At 42.6% G+C, this 21,333-nt stretch overlaps 1 protein-coding gene across 1 annotated transcript in view; it reads right to left on the bottom strand.

Annotated features, from left to right (window-relative positions):
• The window catches only part of Prex2 (phosphatidylinositol-3,4,5-trisphosphate dependent Rac exchange factor 2), a 209,296-nt gene extending 193,140 nt beyond the window's left edge, over nucleotides 1–16,156 (bottom strand). The window contains exon 1 of the mRNA XM_032907637.1: nucleotides 15,912–16,156. Coding sequence (XP_032763528.1) covers nucleotides 15,912–16,028 — 117 coding nt within the window. The 5' untranslated portion in view covers nucleotides 16,029–16,156. The remainder of the gene's footprint in view (nucleotides 1–15,911) is intronic.
• Nucleotides 16,157–21,333: the final 5,177 nt, after the last annotated feature.

The following is a 21,333-nucleotide window of genomic DNA, read 5'->3' as shown; positions in this document are numbered from 1 at the left end:
TGCCTTGACTATAAACTATTAAATACTGAAAATAAGACTCCCGTCCCCCATAAAGCAATAGAGCTGATTTGGAATCAACAACAACAACAACCAAAAATCATTCTGGTTCCATTTTGTGCCTTTTTTTAAAAACAGAATTTTAAAGTTTCATTTTTATTTTTAAAATTACTGTAAACGCTCCTACATGTTTAGTCTAAACAAAAATACAGACTATCATAATGGACTTATGCTCTTGAATTCTGACAATCTGAGTAAGAAGTATTTGTAGGAGAGACACATAGTGCAAAACAGGAAGTATGTGTGCATTTTTTAAGTTCAATAAGCAGGCTTTTTCTTGTTTTAATAAAAGCACCCTTATATACTAGCTGACATTCTACATCTCTCAGAAAATGTTTGCTTAGATTTCCAAAATGCCAGGAAACCCAAATCTCATCCAAATACCCAATTACAGAAATGTATGTTCTAAACTGAGTTTAAACATCAAAATCCTAGATTCTGAGCTGTTTATCCCACTGACCGTGTTCCTTACACCTGCCTCAGTCTTAGAGAAAAACAGTGAAAAAGCCTTAAATCCCACAGCTAAGGAGTAGAGTTCTTCTTGCCATGGCTTTACCTCTAGCTCCATTTGAAAGAATCTCACATTTCAATAGATTCTCTATGTGATGGTTTCGATGAGAATAGTACCATATGCTCATATATTTAAACATTTGGTTCCCAGTTGGTAGACTATTTAGGAAGGATTAGGAGGTGTGTCCTTATTTGAGGAGATGTGTCACTAAGGGTGACCTTTGAGATTTCAAAAGCCCATGTCTCTCTTTATCTCTACTTGTTGCTTGTGGATAAAGTCCTTGGCTCCTTCTCCAGTGCCATGTGTGCCTGCCTGCTGCCATGTTTCCCTCCATAATGATCACGGACTAAGCCTCTGGGATTCTACGCAAGCACCTATTAAATATTTTCCTTCTTTTGTAAGTTGACTTGGTCATGGTATCTCTTCACAACAGCAGAAAAGTTACTAGGACAATCTGCGACCTTCAAAGACTTTCGCTATACTGGGCTGATGAGATGACCCTTGCCACCAAACTCAAATGTCTGAGCTTTGCTCCCAGACCAGCAAGATGGAGGGAAAAAACTTCTTATGCCTGAAAGTTGTCCTTTGACCTCCACATATGTCCCATGGCATGAGCATTCTGATATACATACAAACATATTCACATAGTATTTTAAATATTTTAATTTCAACATATAGAAACAATCCTATTTATACACAGAAGGAACATCAACTTCTCGTGTTATAACTATAAGCTAGGCTCACCCATTTCACAACACTGTTCAGACATTCTGACTATACACTTATGCTACTTTTGACTAGAAACTAAGGAAATAGCCTTAGCTAACCTGATTATCAAGTATCAGTCTATGGCTGCCATGCCAATTACTCTTCCCTCTTCTTGTCTATCAAGAAATACAGGCTACCTGGCAGAGTGGACGTTTTCAGGCATGATGGTCATCTTGGCAATGACCTTTATGTTTAAATTATTTTTAAATTTCTGCTAAAGCAGCATATGTAATATTGACCAAATGCAGAGCTCACAAGAATATATATACTAATTTTACTTCCTGATTTAATTATATTTAGGCTAAAGACAAGAGTTATATTTAAACCAAAACCAAAGAGTCAACCCTACTAGGAAACACTAAGTACACAGAGATCTAAATTTGACCCAAGAATAATTAAACGGAAACCAGCAATCTTAATGATGTGTATTAACAGATATTCAACAGGAGAACCAAGGTCATCTATTTTTAGAAGGTTTACCGTGCCTTCTTGTTTCCATGAGGCCAGCACATGCTGACTTCAGGGTCATGACTGGGTGGATGCCTGGCCCTGACAGTTCTAGGCCAACCAGCAGCTGCTGCAACTCTCTTGCTCCTGAGGGTTTGCCTGAGATGAACCACGTTCAATCCTCCCCTCTTCAGTCACCTCTGCACTTCCCAAGTCAACAAGTTCTGACCCCCATCCTGACATCTGCCTTCCAGATTAACCAAACCTTTCCCACAAATCAGAAAACACTGGAGATCGTGGGCAAAACACTCTGGAACAGCCACAGAGAGGATCTATTTAGAATTCTCTTTTGACCCCTTAAAATTCTCTGGTTTTTGATTCTTGGATTTCTACACTCTAAGAAATTACTGTGAAAATTATTTCTCTCCGACTCACCCACACAGACATTTTTCTACTATTTACCAATATCTGTAGATGTTGTGAGCTATAATACAGGACATACAACAACCATGTAATACCTGATGAAGACTGTTCTGGGTCTCTGGAGATGCCAGAACATTCTATGAATTACAAAACACAATCTCCAAATGTCCCAAGGTTTTCCCATGGAGGTTTCTCATTTGGTTTGTGTTGCTGTGATAAACTCCATGGCCAAATCAACTTAGGGGGAAAAGAATTTACTTTGCTTACAAGATACAGGCCATCACAGAAGAAACCCAAGGCAGGAGCCTGAAGCAGAAACCATGGAGTTTGGTCCACTCCCCCTAACATGGCTCAGCTTGCTTTGTAATACAGCCCAGGCTAACCTGCCTTGGAATATACTCCCCAAGGGTGGGCTAGGTCTTCCTCTATCAATAAAGTATAGAACACACCCACAGACCATTTCTCAGCCCAAGTTCCCTCTTCCCAAGTGTATCAAGTTGAACCAAGAGTAGCCATCCCATAAAGCAAACTGATAGAAACCCTTATATAAGAAATAAGTATTAAATAAATGTCTGTGTGGTTCAGAAGAGAGGAAAGAAATAATTATATTTTCACAGTAAATTCTTAGAGTATAGAAATCCAAGCTTAAAAATTTATCATTTCTAAGGGACTGAGACTAAACTGTCACTGGGCTCCAAATGCTCCCCCTGCCCCTGTATTTATTCTCTCCTTCTTTAGAACAGACTCTCCAAGATTCTAGCAGGGCACAAGGCTATCTGATTACTCAACATATTTTCCTATTTCCCTCATAGCTGCTTTGGTCATGTTACTCAACACAAGGACAACAGTCAGAATGACTGACATGTGTGATTTCTAGGTCACATACTTAGATGGAGCTTGTGCCCTCCACTCTGTCTCCCACCTTCCAACCCCTGAGGGTTGGGATGTGAAAGGGATCTTGACACGTAATACAACTTCAACCATGCAAACGATGCCAAAACCAAGTGTTGTGCTCTCCCCATCTTTTCTGTACATTGGAACCATCTGGAGAAACCATGTGAACAGGGATGTTGGGCTCACATCCTACATTGTGGGTTCATTAGTCCTTGGAAGCTAGCAGAGCAGTAAGAGAGAGAACCAAGATCTCTGAGTAACTTGGTGCAGCTGAGCATCTCATGCTGCTGGACCACCATTAGGCCTGGTGTCAAAATATTCACTAGAGCCCAAAGGATGCAGAACGGCCATAATGACAGCATGTGGCGTTCCCATTCACAAGCACCCTTGCACTGTTCAACCTGTGGTATCTGGTCTAGGTCAAAGCAGCTGAATAATACCCTTACAAACATCCATCAGAAACACACCATCCCAGAGTCTGAGAAAAATCAGTATATATAAACTTTATAATTTAAGCACTATTTTTTTCTTAAGATAAATCCCTAAAATATATCTGTAGAAAAGCATTTAAACATTCAGTTTGGGTATAATCCATGAAAACCAGGACTGAACTAAATATGATTCAAATTAAATATAAACTAAAAGTATTATGATGATAAACGCATTCACATATGATGTTTGGTTGATATCCCTGAAAGGCCTGCTTTTTTCTAGAAGGAAACGGAGGAGTGGATCTGGGGAACAGATGAGGTGGGAGGTGAGACTGGGAGGAAAGGAGGGAGGGGAATTCAGTCAGGATGTAGTGTATGAGAGAAGAATTTTTTTAAAAATTCAACTAGATAAGAATAAGAAAATGCATTACTGGATCAATCCACTGATGACCTGAACAACTGAAGGAAAGCTCGGAATCCAAATGTGATGATTTCACAGCGGTTACAGAAACACTGATTCATTTCATCTGGCACAGTAAGCCAGCCCTGAAATGGTCAACTTCTTTTCTCTTCCTCTGCTGTTCCCAACATGTGTCTTACATTTCATGGTCCAAAGTGGCTGCCTCAATGTCTGCCACCACATCCTCATACCAGCCAGGAAGAATTAGAAAGAAAAGGAGAAAAGAAAATTTCCCACCCTTCATTATATATTTAGAAACTACCTATTGTCATTTCTGCTCACAATACTCTGCCACAACCTGAAAGAAAAAAAATCCTTTCTCTTATCTACAAGGAAATCTGCAAAATGAGATATGGCCTTGAGACATTTAAGTCTTGCATAGAGGGAAAAGTGTTCACCACTACAGATGAGAATAATGAGTGTTTAGGCAGTCGGAAGGCATTTCTAGGGTGTTGTGGTTTTTGAGTTTTAGTTTTGTAAGGATATGAACTCATGTCTATAGAGTCAAAATAAACTGTGTAAAACTATAACAAACAGGATTCTACATAAGATAGACATGTGTATTAAAGCTATATACTAAATGAAAGTCCTCCTGACCCTTAGAATTGACCTCTGAGGTAATGATGAATGAACATTTTTGGGATACTGGCAATAGCCAGCACATGGGTGAATGAATACAGCACGATAGTGTCTTTCCCTAGACCTCACCCCTGTTGTAAAACAGAAAGACAGCGGTACGAAAGGAGGTGCCATTTCAGGAATCCCAAGAACTCCTTCTCTGGGTCAACAGTCACAAATAAGTAAAGGCTGAAATTCCAAGGGAACATGGACAGAAGGCCAACGTGAAGCATTACAAGGCTTTAAAGGAAACATCCTCATCTCTTGCACAACCTCTCAAAGTGTGTCGCCATCTACAAAGTCTCTCCTTCTGGCAAGAAGACAACTTACAGAGATATTTCAAATGGCCACAGCGGCAGCTAAGCTGGATCTTAGTCCCTCCTAGACTAAAGGAGACAACATTCTTAAAGTGTAAAAACGCATGGCGCCAGCATTCCACGTTGCTAAACTTTTGCTATATAACCCAGAGAATGTTTCATATCAGCATTCTAAATTTAACCCACTGGAATACTATTGTAAGAATTAGACGATTTAACCTTTTCAAATGAAGGGTTTGCCTTTTCATGGAAAGTATGTATTTTGTATTAGTGAGGAAACACAATGTTCTTGGCATAGACTGTCTCCAACAAAATGGCGCCCTTTTGTGCACCATGCTGAGCTACACGGTAAGGCAAGAAGACAACAAACTTACCCAGGAAAATCCAAGACTCAAAGCAAGAGTTCCATTTAAATGATCAGTTTCCCTAATATTATCCTTATTGAGTTACTGGGTAGAAATTGTTCACATGAGTGAAAAGAAAGAAAAGATGTTCATATTCGATGTCCCAGAGTTCACTGTGCACAATGCCATGGGAAGTGTGAGTTGCCAGCAGTTTTAAGAAGTAAAACATTTCTAGGGATATTTTCCTGGGATATAATAGTAATTTTGTAAATCAAAGATATTAATTTTAATATAGCAAATATAATTCTAATAATAGCAAAAAATTTTGAATTAGTAAACCTCTTGGAAAATAATAAAATTTCATCTATCAAACTTTAATTTATGCAAATTAATGCAAGTTTTAAGTAAAACTAGTGGGTAAAAAACAGTCATAAGACTTTTACTTGCTATCAATACTAAGTATTTGGTAAAAGAGCCCTCCACAATACAATGATAAATGTATGAGAGACAATTTAATCATACCAGTTGTCAGATAACCCATTTGTATGAGTGTGTATGTATATATGTGATTTAAGGTGTGTGTGTGTGTGTGTGTGTGTTATTTTCTATTGGCATGATAAGATACCATAACCACAGCATTACATGAAAGAAAGCACGTATTAGGGCTCATGGTTCCACAGGAGTAGAGTCCAAGATCAGCAGGGCAGGGGCCATGGCAGCAGACAGGAAGGCAGGCGGGCATGACAGGCTGGGGCAATGATTGAGAGTTTGCTTTCACTTCACAAGCATGAAGCAGACAGAGCTAACTAGGAATCATGTGGGCTTCTGAAACCTCCAAGCACCACTTTCCCCACTCCCCACCCACTAAGGAACATACCTTCTTCAACAAGGCTACACTTTCTAATCATCAACTAGTCACTAGACATCTAAGCATATGAGCCTAGACGTCACAAGGTGAGCTTTTGTAACAATTATCGTCACTTTCAAAAGTTTAACCTGGTCACAACATAGGCAATAACTCAAGGGGCTTAGCTCTTTACTTTGACTTCTAAATGCATGGGCTTCACATTTTAAGGTCACATTTGAAGGGGTAAGTCTACAAAGACAGCAGCCATACACGGAAGCTCGGATGTCCAAGTTTGGTTTGCTTTCCTACTCCTGAGTGTACATCTTTACAATTCTCTCCAGGGTACATCACTTTCAGTAAGAGCAAACAACCGAAACAGAACACCAGACAGAAAACTAGCGCTTTACTACTTCATAGGGAAAGGGAGACTCCAGGTAGAAACCTTGAACTTCCCTTCACCTTGCACCCCTTGCTAACTCTCATTCTCCCTTGGCCTCACCAGCATCCTTTGTTTCCTAGAGCAAGCCACCAGCTAGCCTCCTGGAAGGCCCCTGGCCTTTTCAGGACATGGTTTGTAATCTTCTAACCAGGATTTAAATCCAGGTCACTGGACTTTCTGGTCCCTGCTCTGGGCATTCAATCAGCACTACAGTATGGAGGCCAGGTTTCTGTTACTTCTCGGGCTGCAGGGAGAGGAAGTGGTTACAAACACTCAAGAGACAACCTACTCATTGTGAACATTGGCAATGGTGCTTTAAATTGGGTACGTTCTGTAGCAGGAAGCCTTCTGAATGCTATCCAGTGCCTGCCTCTCCTTCCAGTGCTCTAGAGGCCCTCACCATGGCTCATCTGAAGGGGTGGTGCGCTACACAGCCTGCTGAGGAAGTGGTCACAAGCGCTTAAGGGACAACCTACTCATAACCCAGCTTTAGTAACATTTGTGTAGTTGATGTTCATTTCCGTTTCTCTGCTGGCTTCCTTCTTAACTGTATTCCACATCTTTCAACATTTCTGGACAAAATCATCTCCATATACTACTGTTATGATTTGAATGCAAATATGTCCACAGGCTCGTGAATCTGTAAACTAGTAGTACTCATTTAGAAGGATTTGGAAACTTTATGAGTTGAGTTGAGGTCCCACAGAAGAATATAGGTGCTTGGGCACAGGCGGGGTGGAGGGCGGACCTTGAGGGGTTTATCATCCCACTTCCTGTCCTCTGCTTTCAGACAGCCAATGAAATGCAACTAGCAGCCTCATGCTCATGCCACCATGCCCTTCCCCACCAAGATGGGCTGTGTTCTCTCAAACTGAAAGCCAAAACAAACCCTCCACCCCTTAAGCTGTGTACTAACAGAGATTACTGCAAGTATAAAAAAATATTAACTAACACAGTTTCTATCCATTTCTCTCTGTATATTTACCACCAAACAGCTCCAAACGTTTCCTCGGGTCCCATTATTTCTCTTGTCTCAACTTATTCCTTCTTTTCAGACTTTTCTTCTGGTAACAAGATCCTTCTTTGACCTTGGGACACACTTCCCCATGCCTATCCCTGTCCCTATCCTCACTCCCTCTGCCTCTCCTCCTCCTCTTCCCTCCCTCCCTCTCTCTCCCTTCCTCCCTCTCTCTCTCCTCCCTCCCTCTCCTCTCTGTCTCTTCTCTCTCTCTGCTCTCTCCTCCCCATCCTCTTCTCTCTCTCTCTCCCTCCCTCTCTCTCCTCTCTCTCCTCTTTCTCCTCCCCATCTTCTCTTTTCATCCCTCCCTCTCTCCTCTCTCTCCTCTCTCCTCTCCTCTTCTCTCTCTTTCTCTCTCACTCTCTCTTTTTCTCTGTCTCCTCTCTCATCTTTCTCCTCTCTCCCTCTCTCTCTGTCTCGCTCTCTTTCTCTCCTCTCTCTCCTATCCTCTCTTTCTCACCCCCCACCACCAGGTTTTTTGTTTCAATCTTCAATGGCCAGTCAAAGTCATCCATGTACCCTCACCTTGATTTGAACAGTAGCTCTGTAACATTTTACCCTCCATTTGTTGTTTTTTTCCTCCATGTTGTCCCCTTGTGCAATCTCAACCCAGACTAACTTCTGGGTCTATACCTTCTGTTCAAAATGCCTTAGATTCCACAATCCTATCCTCAAAAACCATAGGAGAATTTGTAAATCAGCCAAACATCCAAAAGCAGATTAATTTACCTCCTCCCCCTGCTCATTGGTCCCTTGCATTTGATTTTTCAATCATGGCTCTACCTATCTAGTCAGCAGACCTACAGACCTAATGCTGTCCTGTGTCCTCCAGTGTACTCTGCTTGTCCTATTCAGTGAACACAAAACCAAAGATTTATCCCAGAATTGTCCCACAGCTGTTGAATGTTTGGTGTGTGTGTGTGTGTGTGTGTGTGTGTGTGTGTGTGTGTTTGTGAGTTTTTTGTTGTTGCTGTTTATTTGCTTGTTTTAAATCTTCTCCATTCCTTCCATCTTATATCAGACATTGTACATTATACAGTAGCAACAATGGCTAATGTGTAACCAGTTGTTCCTAAACTCTGAACAGCTTCTCTAAGAAATAAATCTAAATTCGATAGATACTATTCTTATACAAACGGCATCACTGTGCTAAGGTATGTAGATGAAACCAGCAGGCTAAATGAGAGTTCTCTACACAAAACATAATCTCTCTTGGTTTATCACATGCTGGCTGCTCACACCATGGTTCCCACACACTCTTAGGAGAATCACTTCAAGATTCCAGGGGTCAGCAAGGTGTCTTGGCTAGGGAGAGCTATCTCAAAGCATAGGAGGAAAATAGGGCAGGAGTACAGACCCCAAGAGCAGCCCTACTTCAGCGGGAGCCCAAATCTCTGTCTAGTACAGGCTAGACTATGCTTATGTTTTGTGTAACCTCTGTGATTACTGACCAGTACTCTCCCTCAGCAAACAGTACCAACTTAGTTAAGCTTCTAACCACATTAAAAGGAATAAGGAACCGCCTGCTGCCATGTTTTTGAGACTAACAAGTTGAGGGAAGCAGTAAAAGGAGGGATAGAACCAAATCTTGAAATGAAACTCTGCCCCTTCTCCATACCTTGACATTCTCTGAATTACAGATTATTAGCACAACCGCTGTCCCTTCCAGTTGATCCCTAAGACCTAGAGTTAAAGTAGGATTCCTCATGAGTGGTACCTTCCTCAAACTGAAGCATCTTAATTCATCTCCACCAATACACAAAAAGCATGAAAGACTTTTGTTTCCCCTCTAGTCACAAGGAAAGCTTCAGCACTGCCAGGGTGCCAAGTTTATCCACACCAATACCACAACACACATGCTACTCCAGGCAGACAAACAATTCTCCTAGCAAAGTCTTTTCCATCCTTCAGGGGCCAGCTCTGGCATCGACTGTAACTGCCCTTACTCCCAGACTGAGTGTGTCCCTTGGTGCCTCTATGACTCTTTGCATATGGCTCTAATGATTTAGCTCCAACACACAACTGTAATTATCTATGCATTTTTCTTTTTACTCCAATAAAGAATGCTTAACTTCTGTGTATATCTCCAATACCTAACCTAAACACCATTTGTCTTCTCAGGCTGTTGTAAGAAGCAGAGGAAGCTCAGAGTGAATGTGTATTTTGACATGGGAAGGCCATATCAAGGACTCAGAGACCAATTGGCCCATGGGAAATTGGCAAAGCCATCACCTTTGTAGCCATAGCCAACCTTAAGAGAAATGACAAGCTTTTCTCCAGTGTCCCAGTATTAGTGCTTCCAAAGGATTGATCAGTATGTGCAAGGCAAGCAACTATAGCTTCCTCCTCCTGGATGGTTCATAGCCTGAGGGAGACCTCCAGCCTCCAGAGACCTCCCACTGAGACAAGCTAACCCCTCCCACTATGCTATACCTACTAAACAGGAAGAGGTTCCTGGTGTCAGGGTCAGGGCAGTAGAGGACAGAGAGCCCCACCTGATCCCAGCTTCACTATGTGTCCTCTCTTCATTCCCTCAGTGCCCAGGCTCCTCAAGCTATTCAAACAAAGTACCAGACTTATACTTCAAACCAAAACGTGTTGCCTCACAGAAAAACTTCTGTAAGAATCTCTCTTCGGTTTGCAAATGGCTACCTTCTCTCTGTGTCCTCCCTTAGTCTGGCCCTGCACACGGGCATGCATCCCTGGTATCTCTGTGTGTGTTCGAATCACTGCTTCTTCAAACCCCAATCACACTGATCAGGGCTTACCTGACAGAGTTATTTAAGCTCATTTCCATGTTTAAAAGATGCTGTCTGCAAATTCAGCGCAATTTTCTAACACAGGGTTAAGACTTCACCATATGATTTTGGGGGGAGGAGAGAAGATAATTCAGTCCAGAAGACAAGGATTAGTAACAATATGGCCAATCAATGAGTGTTTGCCTTGAGAAAGCCAGTCAGGACTGGAAAGGATTGTCTTCAGGTGCCTTTCATTCTGCTTTACCTTTGCTTGGTCTGCATGTGTGTTTTTCCCAGCGCCTCCAACTGAGAAAGCAAAGCTACAGGGCAAGTAACAGAAGCCTCCCCCCCCCCACTGTCTTTGGGAATGGGTCATCTAGATAAAAAATAGCTTCTTTAACTGCTTTGGCAAAGGTATAAAAACGAACACCAGGGGAAGCCAAAGTAGTGAGTCCGAAGCCATAAAATTCAGCTCCCTCCACTGCTTGCTGGGGGGCCTCCAGAGCTCCAGAGAGAGCATCCGTGCAAGAAGCTAAGAGACCAAATCAGATTCAGAAAATGCAAATGTTTAGTGAGAGCTGTAAGGTACCATGTAAATGACGGTGGCTATTACATGAAATATAAATGTTTCTCACCACCTTCAAGTTACCTGAATGACCACAAAGAATAGCATGAGTGAGGCCCCTGGTGAGATGGTTCAGCAGATAAGATAAAGGCTCTGACCGCCAAGCCTGATGCCTTCAGAAGGCACATGCCCAAAACCCACATCATGGAAAGACACAATCAATTTCCTCAAGCTGTCCTCTGACCCCTATAAGAATATTAATGGGTCCGCATATACACAGAAAAACAAATAGATAAATGCAATTTGAAAAAAGAACACCATGCCAGAAGGTCTAGAAAAAATGTAGAAGAAAAAATGCAAATCTGATGATGACCTATCTGCCTGACTCTTATCATCAGCAGAAGTAAAATAAACCACCTACCATTGCCCTCACATGAGCCAGACCAAGGACGAATCTCACACACTCCATTCATGTCCTCTGCACAGTAGCCTCGAGAAATGTTATTACTGTTAGAACATATACTGGAGAGGAAAAAGAAGCCTAAAGATGTTAGAGATGACTGCAGTAACACAGACAGGACTCATATTTTAGGGTATCAAAACCTGAACAGCAATCAATATCAAAGTCATTTATTCTCATAAGGTTCAACACTAGTCTTTGCCTGGTAAGCCCATAATATTGCATGGTTGTACCTGACAACACGCCAGGAACAATCCCAGCGCACATCTGCTTCTCGTTGTGATTAGAAACGAGCATCCTGATTTATACCAGAAATTGCATGATCATCCTGCCACAATTCCATAAGTTCACTGAGAAACAGCTAGACAGTGTCCCCGGACCAGTGAGAAATAAAAGCATTGTTTAAAATGCTGGAAGGAAAATATAGCAATGGTATGGAAATAAAAGACTTGTTCCCTTCATGTGCTTGCCTGCTGGGGTCTTGCTCTCTGGCCCCATCTGACATCACTTTCAAACCCTAAGTTGAAAGATAAAATTGTTAAGAATTTCAAGAGAGTAGAGACCAACCATTAAACCAAGTAGGGCCCTTCTGAGCCACATGGATATAGACCAACCATTAAACCAAGTAGGGCCCTTCTGAGCCACATGGATATAGACATACAAATGGGTGTATGCACCGGGCACACACCTCCAAGGGCCACCGGGCATAACCTCCAAGGGCCATTCGTCATCCTTCACAGTCCACTCAAATGATCTATGATCCCAAACTGTGGCATGAACTGAAAAGAGAAAGCAAGCCACCAATTATTGTCCAGACTAGGACATTAACTACTGGTTATTAGTTCTATGGGACCATTTATCTAGAATTGTTTTCTATTCTTTCTAATGAAGCACAAAATTTCACTTCCCAAGCCAAAGTAAGAAAGAAATGTGAGCAGATTAGGTCATTCTCTACCATCGCATCTACAGAGCATTCACCTAAATAATGTAACTTAGCAATGATCAAGATGAAAATTCAGAACACATTACACGGAAAGGTAGTGCAGAACAAAGCAAACTCAAAGTTTAAGGATGACTGAAATATTTATAAAACAGGATGGAGACACAGAGAGATACAGGACTCATCAGCTGATATAGTCATTCACTCACTCAGTAAACATTGATTTATCACATGTAGCATTAGAAGAGTTACACAAAATTGAAGGGCAGGGGTGCAACCAAGTAATAGTCTGGATTTTCTGGGAACTTATGATCAGTCTGCTAGAACAAAACCCAAGGAAACCCATGAATGCACCAAGTACTTCAGCTACTAGTAGAATGGGTATAAAGCAGGAAATACCCAAGGAGAAAGACATAATGGAGCCTTGAAGCCCAACAGGACTCTACCGAGTATGGAAGAAGTGCCCCTCCCAGGTACAAAGGCACACCCCAGTAACCCCAGGAAGGATAGGAGGGTACCCATCCCCAGGATGGTTAGCTCAAGGCCCACCTGAGCTACCCAACAAAGCCTGCTTTCAAAGATCAACAAAGGTTGACATAAGCCTGCAAGAGCACAGTGCACTCCCAAAAGGGCCTGTCACTCTAAGTGACAGCCGCCTGAAGGCAGACAATGTGTTCCTGAATAGTAACTAAAGAGAAATGCATACAAAATGATACTACGTTAATATATAGGGAAAAGACAGTGATTCAACTGTTTGGAGCCTCTGAGAGGATGTGGAAAAGTGTTCTCCCCTCAAAAGGCCAAAGGGTTTAACTGAGGACACAGGACTAGAAAGACCTGCTAAGACCTGGTAAGATCTGTTGCTGTGACTTTTCCTCAAGGAAATACCATTTTGTTTGCCAATTTGTAGGAATGTGTAAACACACACACTTTTTTTTTTGTAAAGCTAAATGTGTTTTCTACGTCTTCCTCCTTTTCCTAATAAAGATAGGAGTCATCCGTCAACCATGTCAACATAAAGCTAAGGCACAGATGTAAACCAGTGAGCTCCAGGTAGATCTGTAATGACTTGGGAATGACCTGTTAGTTTGGGTTTATTTTTCTGCTTTGGCAATGAATTTATCAGTCAATTTGTTTAATGCTATGACTAATTCTTTAAATAAAAAGATATCTTTTATTGGTTGTCTCCATTTCCCATCATTCCTTTAGAATGGGTTCCTGGAAGGGAAATTTTCAGCCCAAACAATGGAAATATTTTTAAGCTTTTGGCACAAATGAGCCTAGTGTAATCTAAAAATTAAATTGAGCACATCAACTACAGATGACCAAGCGAAACTCAAAGGGGATATAATGCTGCTGCAAACAATTCCCTGAGGAGAAGACTGAAGAATGTACTATGAATAAATTTGAGGTTTTAAGTAGTTATGACAAAAAGAAGCCAGAGTCAATTTCTAAAATCACATCCAGGGTACTGAGCATGAAGTTCATACCCTGTACCACCAAGTCTGAAGCCAGCCTGGGCTTCATGGTTTGTGTCAGGCCAGTTCTGGGCTGCAGAACGGCAGAATGAGGCTGTTTCTCAAAAAAGAGGGAGGGAGGGAGGGAGGGAGGGAGGGAGGGAGGGAGGGAGGGAGGGAAGAAGGAGGAGGGAGGGAGATAGGGGGAGAAGAAAGAAGAAAGAGAGGGAGGGAGGGAGGGAGGGAGGAGGGAGGGAGGGAGGAGGAGGAGATAGGGGGAAGAAAAAGAAGAAAGAGAGGGAGGGAGGGAGGGAGGGGAGGGAGGAAGGAAGGAGGGAAGAAGGGAGGAGGGAGGGGAGGGAAGAAGGAGGAGGAGGGAGGGAGAAAGGGAAGAAGAAAGAGAGGAAGGGGGAGGGAGGGAGGGACAGAAAAGAAAAACATTGAGCCACTAAGTGCATTTGCATATGTTTTTATGCAAATCACAGAATGGCTCGTAATTTCTCAATAATGAGCACAATACTATTTCTAAAAAGAAAATGCAATTGCTTTCGTCCATCTATTATCTCTTACTTCACTATTGCAGCAATGAAATTTTAAATCTAACAATCAGGTGTTCAGAGAAAAGGGAAAACAAACACTTTATTTGTATTTAAGGCTTTGTTTGTTTGTTTCGTGACAGGTTTTCTCCATGTAACCCTGGCTGTCCTGGAACTCGCTTTGTATACCAGGCTGGCCTCAAACTCAGATTTCTGCCCGTCTGTCCTGGGACGGAAGGTCTGTGCCAGGAGAACACTGACATCTTAAAGATCAACAAGTTGGGTTTTGAGAGCGCCTGTGTCTGCAACTTAGCTTTGGCAGTGCCGGTTTTCATCTGTTTTCAGAAAGGTTCTCTCTCAGAATGACTCAGACCCTCCAAATCCAAAGACTTAGCTCCCAACAAAGTTTCATAAAAGTCAAATTCTAAGCCATTAAACATTTTATCTCCTTAAAAACATGCCTTGTCAATAACTGCTACGTGACCATGTACAATAATCTTATCACTGTATCAGGGTATTCTCCCAAAGCATGGACCTTCTCAGAGAACGTGGCCCCCAGGCTTGTGTAAACTGAGTTTGAGAAGTCAATTTGTGTGTTAAGCATCTCCTGAGATGTTCTTCCTGACACAGCCAAGTGACTGTCTACAGGGTGGCTGCTAGTGCATGCTTTACGGACTGAAGGAAACTCAGGAGGAAGTTGGGTGTTTGAAACATTTCCCTTAGAATCTGGAGTTGGGGGCAGTATAGAACTTAGTGATGAAGGATCTCGGTGGGGTTTAACTCCTTCCCTGAAGGATGCTCTCACATGTGAGGAGGGACAGGAACCGACTGTAAATTCTTTGTATTTTTCACAGAGAGGAAAATTCCATCTTTAGGTGATTCCTCGGGAGTTCTTTTTCCCAGAGTTTCTCCTCTCCTGCTTTGAAACTGAAGAAATGCTTTGGGGGCAGAAGTCCACTGAGTCATGCTAGAACCTAGAAACAGCTCCTACCCAGTCTACTAAATCTTGAAGCTGTCGGACGTGAGGCCAGTTTTGTGACACTGCTCTCAAGTGGTCAGAGTGCACAGGAGAGCAGGATCCAAGTGGAGGGCGATTTAAATCAGGAGAAAGAAGATGTAGAGCTGGGAGGGAGGCGCACACATGTGGCTTTAATATGCAACAGCTGCCAGGCATGGTGACCCCGCTGCTCTTTCTCCTCTCCCCTCCTCAGAACCCACGGTTTCAATGGTTATACCTAAAGGGACTTAACTGCTGTTGATCTAATAACCGACTCCCGCTGCACCACATTCGAGGACTTAAACGTTGCATGTACCTGAAGGTATCAAATAGAGGCACAAAATCAAAGCTTTTAAACAAAATATGAGCCAGCCGAGAGAAAGGGGATAAGGAAAATGACACAATGAAATTTGCCCTGGGAGATGGATAAAGAAAATTAAGCGCAGATGGGACAGGCAGAATGGCCGGAGGTTAACTTCTCCCACGCGAGTTCTTCAAGGCCCTGGCCACTCTCGCCCGTTCAGCCACAAGCCCGACCCCCTGGTCTCCGCGGTTCCCGCGGTCCCCTCGTCACCCTTATGGATGCCCGGTGCTGGCGCAGACAATGCCCGGACTTGGTGCCCTGCGCGGGGCCGGACACTCACCGACACCAGGAACTCCAGTGTGCCCACGTAGTCGCGCTCGGTCTTCTGCAGCTCGCTGAGCACGCACACGCGCAGGCGAAGCTGCTTGTCCGCGTCCCTGGCGCTCTCGTCGCTCATGGTGGCCGGCCGGGCGCGGGGCTAAGGGCAAGTGCGCTGCCCCGCGCCTGCTGCCACCACTGCCTCCCGCAAAGTTGCCGCCTTTGCGGAGTCCTAGCCGGAACACGCAGCTTCACATGCTGGCCCCAGACTGGGTCGTGGGCAGAGGACCGTGCTCCGGCTGCGGCGCGCGCGTGGGACACGCGGGACTCAGAGCAGGACAGTCCCCAGAGAGCCGGAGCCCGGCCCGGCCCGCTGCTTCGGCCTCACGCGGCCCCAGCCCGAGGGGAGGCGGCTCCAGCCACAGCGGTGACTTGGACATCAATCAAATGCTTTCAATCCATGTGACTCCGACCCTTTACCCTTAGCCAAATCTCAGGAAAAAGGAAACACAACCCTAGGGAAGTGTATCGTGCCAGCTAACTAAACACACACACACACACACACACACACACACACACACACACACACAGTCACAGGATGGAACTAATCCGAGGTTCCCAAACCTACAAGGACACTTGTGAGGGCTGCTCTTGGGAATCCCGCCCATTGTTTAGCTTTAATGTGTTTTGCACCAAGTCTGAAAGCAAAGAAACAAGTCCCCGCGGTTACATAACTGCTTGGGAACAAAAACAACCACAGCATTGACCCTCCCGCGTTTGACAAGGAACACATTGATTTTGAGTTTTCATCTAGTACAAAACAGGTTTGGTTTCAAAAAAAAAAAAAAAAAAAAGAAAAAAAAAAATGAAAAGAAAAGAAAAAAGCAAACAATGATATTTCCCAGGGCAGACAACCTTCTGTCAAAGCTTGAAATGTCAATTAATGTGATAAATGAGGACATTAGAGAAAACTAGCAGACCTGACCTATGCACTGACTTACAGAGAATAAGCATCACCCTAGCTGAGTCCTTTTTGAACACAGTGTGTCTCTGCAGTTTTTTGCAGTCTCACTATAGAATTTCAATGTCAGTATAAATTCAAGGATATTTGTTCTCAGCTGTTTCCAAGGATTGGGATTTTTAAAAGATACAAATGTTGAATGACAATGCATAGTAGGTGATTGACAGGTGATAGCTGAAAGACTGGAGGATGATAGCTTATTGACAGATGACACACAGAAGCTAGATAATAGACAATCAGTCATAACCTTCAGTTTTGAAAGTGGAAAGACCAAAGCATTTGATATTAATGTTTGTTCATTGAAGCCTCACTTGGGAACAGAACCGAGACCTATAAATCTGAACAACCAAGTGGTCCCCTTGCGTTGCTACCTAGATATTATCCACACGTACTTTCAGAGCCGTTGCTTTCTACCCAAAACATACTTACATGGTGTACAGCTAGGGACATTTAAATAAGTGGAATGAACACTCGTGAGGCCAGGAAGAGGCAACCAAACTTGTTCCAAGATTTGGCAGCCTGAGATAAACTAAAGATGCTTTCCTGAGTATTTACACTAAAATAATCTCCAGTTTCCCATAAGTCTTTTCAAAATATGATTGTGACCTCCATGAAACAAGGAGGAATCACACCTTCTTCTCATATTAACGATTCGATATTTGAATAGTACGAATGATGTTGGTGGGAAAGATGGCTTTTCTGTTTCTCTAGCATCTGGCTATTTAGAGGCAGCCAGAAGCAGAGGGCAAATAGTGTGGAGAGCTTCAGACTGTTGCAGAAGAACAAAGGACAAGGCACACAAAAGACAGACCTCACAGAACCTGGCAAACAATAAACAAAAGAAACCAGAAGGCACAGGAAATACACCACAGAGCAGCTAGTGGGCAGTTCAAACAGGACCCAGCCTCTCTGTGATCTGCAGGTAGTAGTGAATGCATTACTTACTCCCAAGAGAAAAACAATGAAGTAAACAAGACAGACTTCCATCTAGTGCTCTGAATGGAGTAGAATGTTTTCTCTGGCCATTTGTTCCCAACTAAAAAGTCACATTTCTTTCTATCAAGACACCTTGTCTGTATATAGACCCCAAGAGCGAGCATCTTGCACTGAGAGTAAGTTACTTGAATCTGAGTCATCATGGAGGCTTTGCCCATCCAGAATCTTTGCCTGTGTTCTGCATGCACGCCTGGAAGACCACTAAGAAAACCATTCAGTGCTGGGGTCTGAGGATCATGAAGACGATGGGTGCTAGGAAAATACTCCGGAGCATGAGTCATAGACCACTGCACTGTAGTGGCTGCAGGCCTTATTAAAATGAATATCCCTTCGCCTACCCTTCATGATTTTTTATTTAATTATCTCAAACATTACATCCTATATTCTTTCAACAGGGTCCTCAGATTCTTGGCCTCACCCACATTTGAAATCCACCTTCTAAAGACTTAGAGTTGAGTTAGGGAGAGGGTCAGGCACTTAAGTAACTCCATTAAAAAGCTCGCTTCACTACTTGCTTTGGGGAGGAAAAGCAAATGCAAATGTAAGCTAGCAGAGAGATACTCATTTTAATTGTGTGGCATTTTTTATTTCTCTCAGGAGAGCCCTGCAAAAATTATCATGCTGTCTGTGGTTTCTGCCCTCTTTTCTCCCCCTCCATCTATGCCTCAGTATCATTTGTAATTAATGAACAACTCCAGGACACCTTGTAGTTCACTCTGCCAAATCCTCTCTAAGACAGGACTCTCACAGAGACCTCTGCAGCCCTGGCTGGAGTCCTTAGCTCCTCATCAAAGACTTAGAGCATAAGAAAACAGAGCTAGAGTATCTGGAAACTTTCACTTTGATGGTAAATAAGGTCTTTCACAGGCTCTGAATGTGTTGTGTCCCTTCCCACTTCCTCTATTGAAACCTCAGGCTGTGCCTGCCAGGAAAAGGCAGGCAACAAGCAAGATGATGGACAAGAGCCAGAGGTTTTTTTTTTTTTTTTCCTTGAAATACTAATGAGGTTAAAGCCTCCAATAAAAAAGGGATGGGGGGAAGAGGAGATAGAAATGGCTGAGTTCTGGACTAGCTCAGCCATTAAATTTATTTCATATGCGTGAACTTGGTGCAGTTAGAATCGATTATAAGGTTCAAAGGGCCCAAGGGTAGAGCACAGTGGACTTCTTTTGGTCCAGTCCAGAGAAGGACCACTGTGGCCTGAAAGGCTGAAGAGTGCAAGGCTGCCTCTTAGCAGGAAGAAAGCCCTCCACATGCATTTCAGAGACAAATCACATTTGTCTCTTGGACATTTCAGTGACACTATTGGTTCAGGAAAAAATCACAGATCAAGTCTGATTCCAGTTCAGTAAGAAGGTTGACAGCTTTAAAAACAAAAGACAGGATTGCTTTATTGTATGGCCATGTCATTTAATAGAAACTGGTCTTTGTTACCTCCTTAAAGGATGTGATATCTAGAAGATGACAGCGTGCCATCTCAATGGACAAAAAATAGGTAGAATAATGAAGCTACACTGATAGACACAAAGCAGACTCCAGCAAGAGGTGACTTCTAAGACTGTTTCTAAGTGGAGGTTTCAGTTCATGCTTAATTTCCCAGTTGCTTGCACTTGAGAGTGTTTACAATTTAATCAGATCGAGTGCTGCAAGTTCTGGAGGAAGTCATTAGTTCTTCTATCTCACTCTTAGAGGTGAATAGCTTAAGTGGCAAGCTGCAGTACTCATAAGTCACACTTTAATTACTGATGTGATGTCGTGGGACATAAAAACAAACCAAAAGTTTGAATGGTGTCACTTCAGTGAGAGGCTAGAGTTCTCTCCAGATGAACTTGATTAAGAACAAGGCACCCTGATAGCCCTGATCTAATGATGTCATGAGAAATCATGTTCTCATTATAAAAACTTAACTTATCAACATCCCAGTATGAGAGTTGCCTTGATCATGGTGTCTCTTCACAGCAAAGAGACTCTGTTTCTGTGGCCATGTCATTGTCCCAGCTTCCCTTTGATTCTCTAGTCCATTCATGCCAAGTTCTCCATGCCCTAATTCTAAAAGCTGATGTTCTCTAGAGTTTGGCCCGAGGCCTTCTCTAATTATTCTTCCCTGGCCATTATCCTTTATCTCCTGGACAAAGGTTGCCCCACTAAGAATTAGTTGGTCCCTCTGTTGCCATCTTTCTCACACATGAATATGGACTGGTTTTCCCAAATGAGATTTGAGCCCAGAAGCCAGGAGCAAGGAGGTCAAGCTTGAGCTGTTTGCGTACCAAGCTGATCTGAGCATGTAAAGAACTGGTTCTATGGTCACAAGATTGTAAAAAATAAATGGTTTTTTTTATAGAATAGAATAGAATAGAATAGAATAGAACAGAACAATAGCCTTTTCCACTATTTTCAAATTTAAGACAAATGTCAATTATGATCCACTACCTCTGACTCCACCTTGTGTCCCTCCTACTTTACAGTGTGTATCCCAGTCAAATACAATTCCAGACTGAAACATCAAGCTTCATGGTAAGTTACAACTCTTCTACATAATGGATTCCATAACTCTATTACAATTGCAGATCCACTGACAAGATGAACCAGTGTCTTTGTCAATGTGACCGATAGTCTCTAGATCCCGGCCTGTCATTGCCAGTCAACAAACATTTGCTTGCTGAATATATGATAAAAAAGATAAGAAAAGGGCATTCAATGGGACCCTTCTGGTCTCCCAGGGCTTCATCGTCCCACTTCTAAACAAAGATGAGTCCAGTGTTGCTTTCACTTCTCCACTATCTGTTCTTCAATATAAGAAGCAAATATAAATGTTCCCTAGAGGAGAAAGTGTGTGTGTGTAAAGCACCTCACTGAGGACTGTAAGCCTGCTTAAGGAAAGGAATAAAAAACCATGCACTTATTTCACTGTTTATCAAAGAAGTATTATTCATCCTGCTAAGGTCTTAATCAAACCAATCTATTCTACTCTCAAGCCAACAATAAAACCCAAGAAATGCCTGATGGTAATTAGCAAAAACCAACCACAGTTACTAAAGCACAAAGATAATTTCACCACAATAGTTATCTAATAAGCCAGGTATCCCTTAGACGCAGAAAAATATCTTCCAAAATACTTCAGAAATAATCATTGTGAAATAAAAACACATTAAGTAGCTTTCTACACTCTTTATAAAAAGAGTATTGGACTTTATTCTTTAACTATTTGCAGAACAATCAAATGGGAAATAGAATTTCCATATATCCTCTCGTATACTTCTCCCCTAGGGCCCATTTTGCATTCACGTATCCATTTTACTTTTGATTTTTCAGCTTTGTGTTACTATAGCAAATTACCTGAGGAGAACTATTTTTTAATAATTGTCCCCCACCTCCAGGTTTGAAGACTGGAAATTCAAAAGCAGGCTGGATGGGGGGGGGAGCATTT

Source organism: Rattus rattus, chromosome 1, assembly GCF_011064425.1.
Source record: "Rattus rattus isolate New Zealand chromosome 1, Rrattus_CSIRO_v1, whole genome shotgun sequence".
NCBI lineage: Eukaryota > Metazoa > Chordata > Mammalia > Rodentia > Muridae > Rattus > Rattus rattus.
Note: the sequence above shows the minus strand (reverse complement) of the source record. Positions and strands in the feature narration are given on the sequence as shown.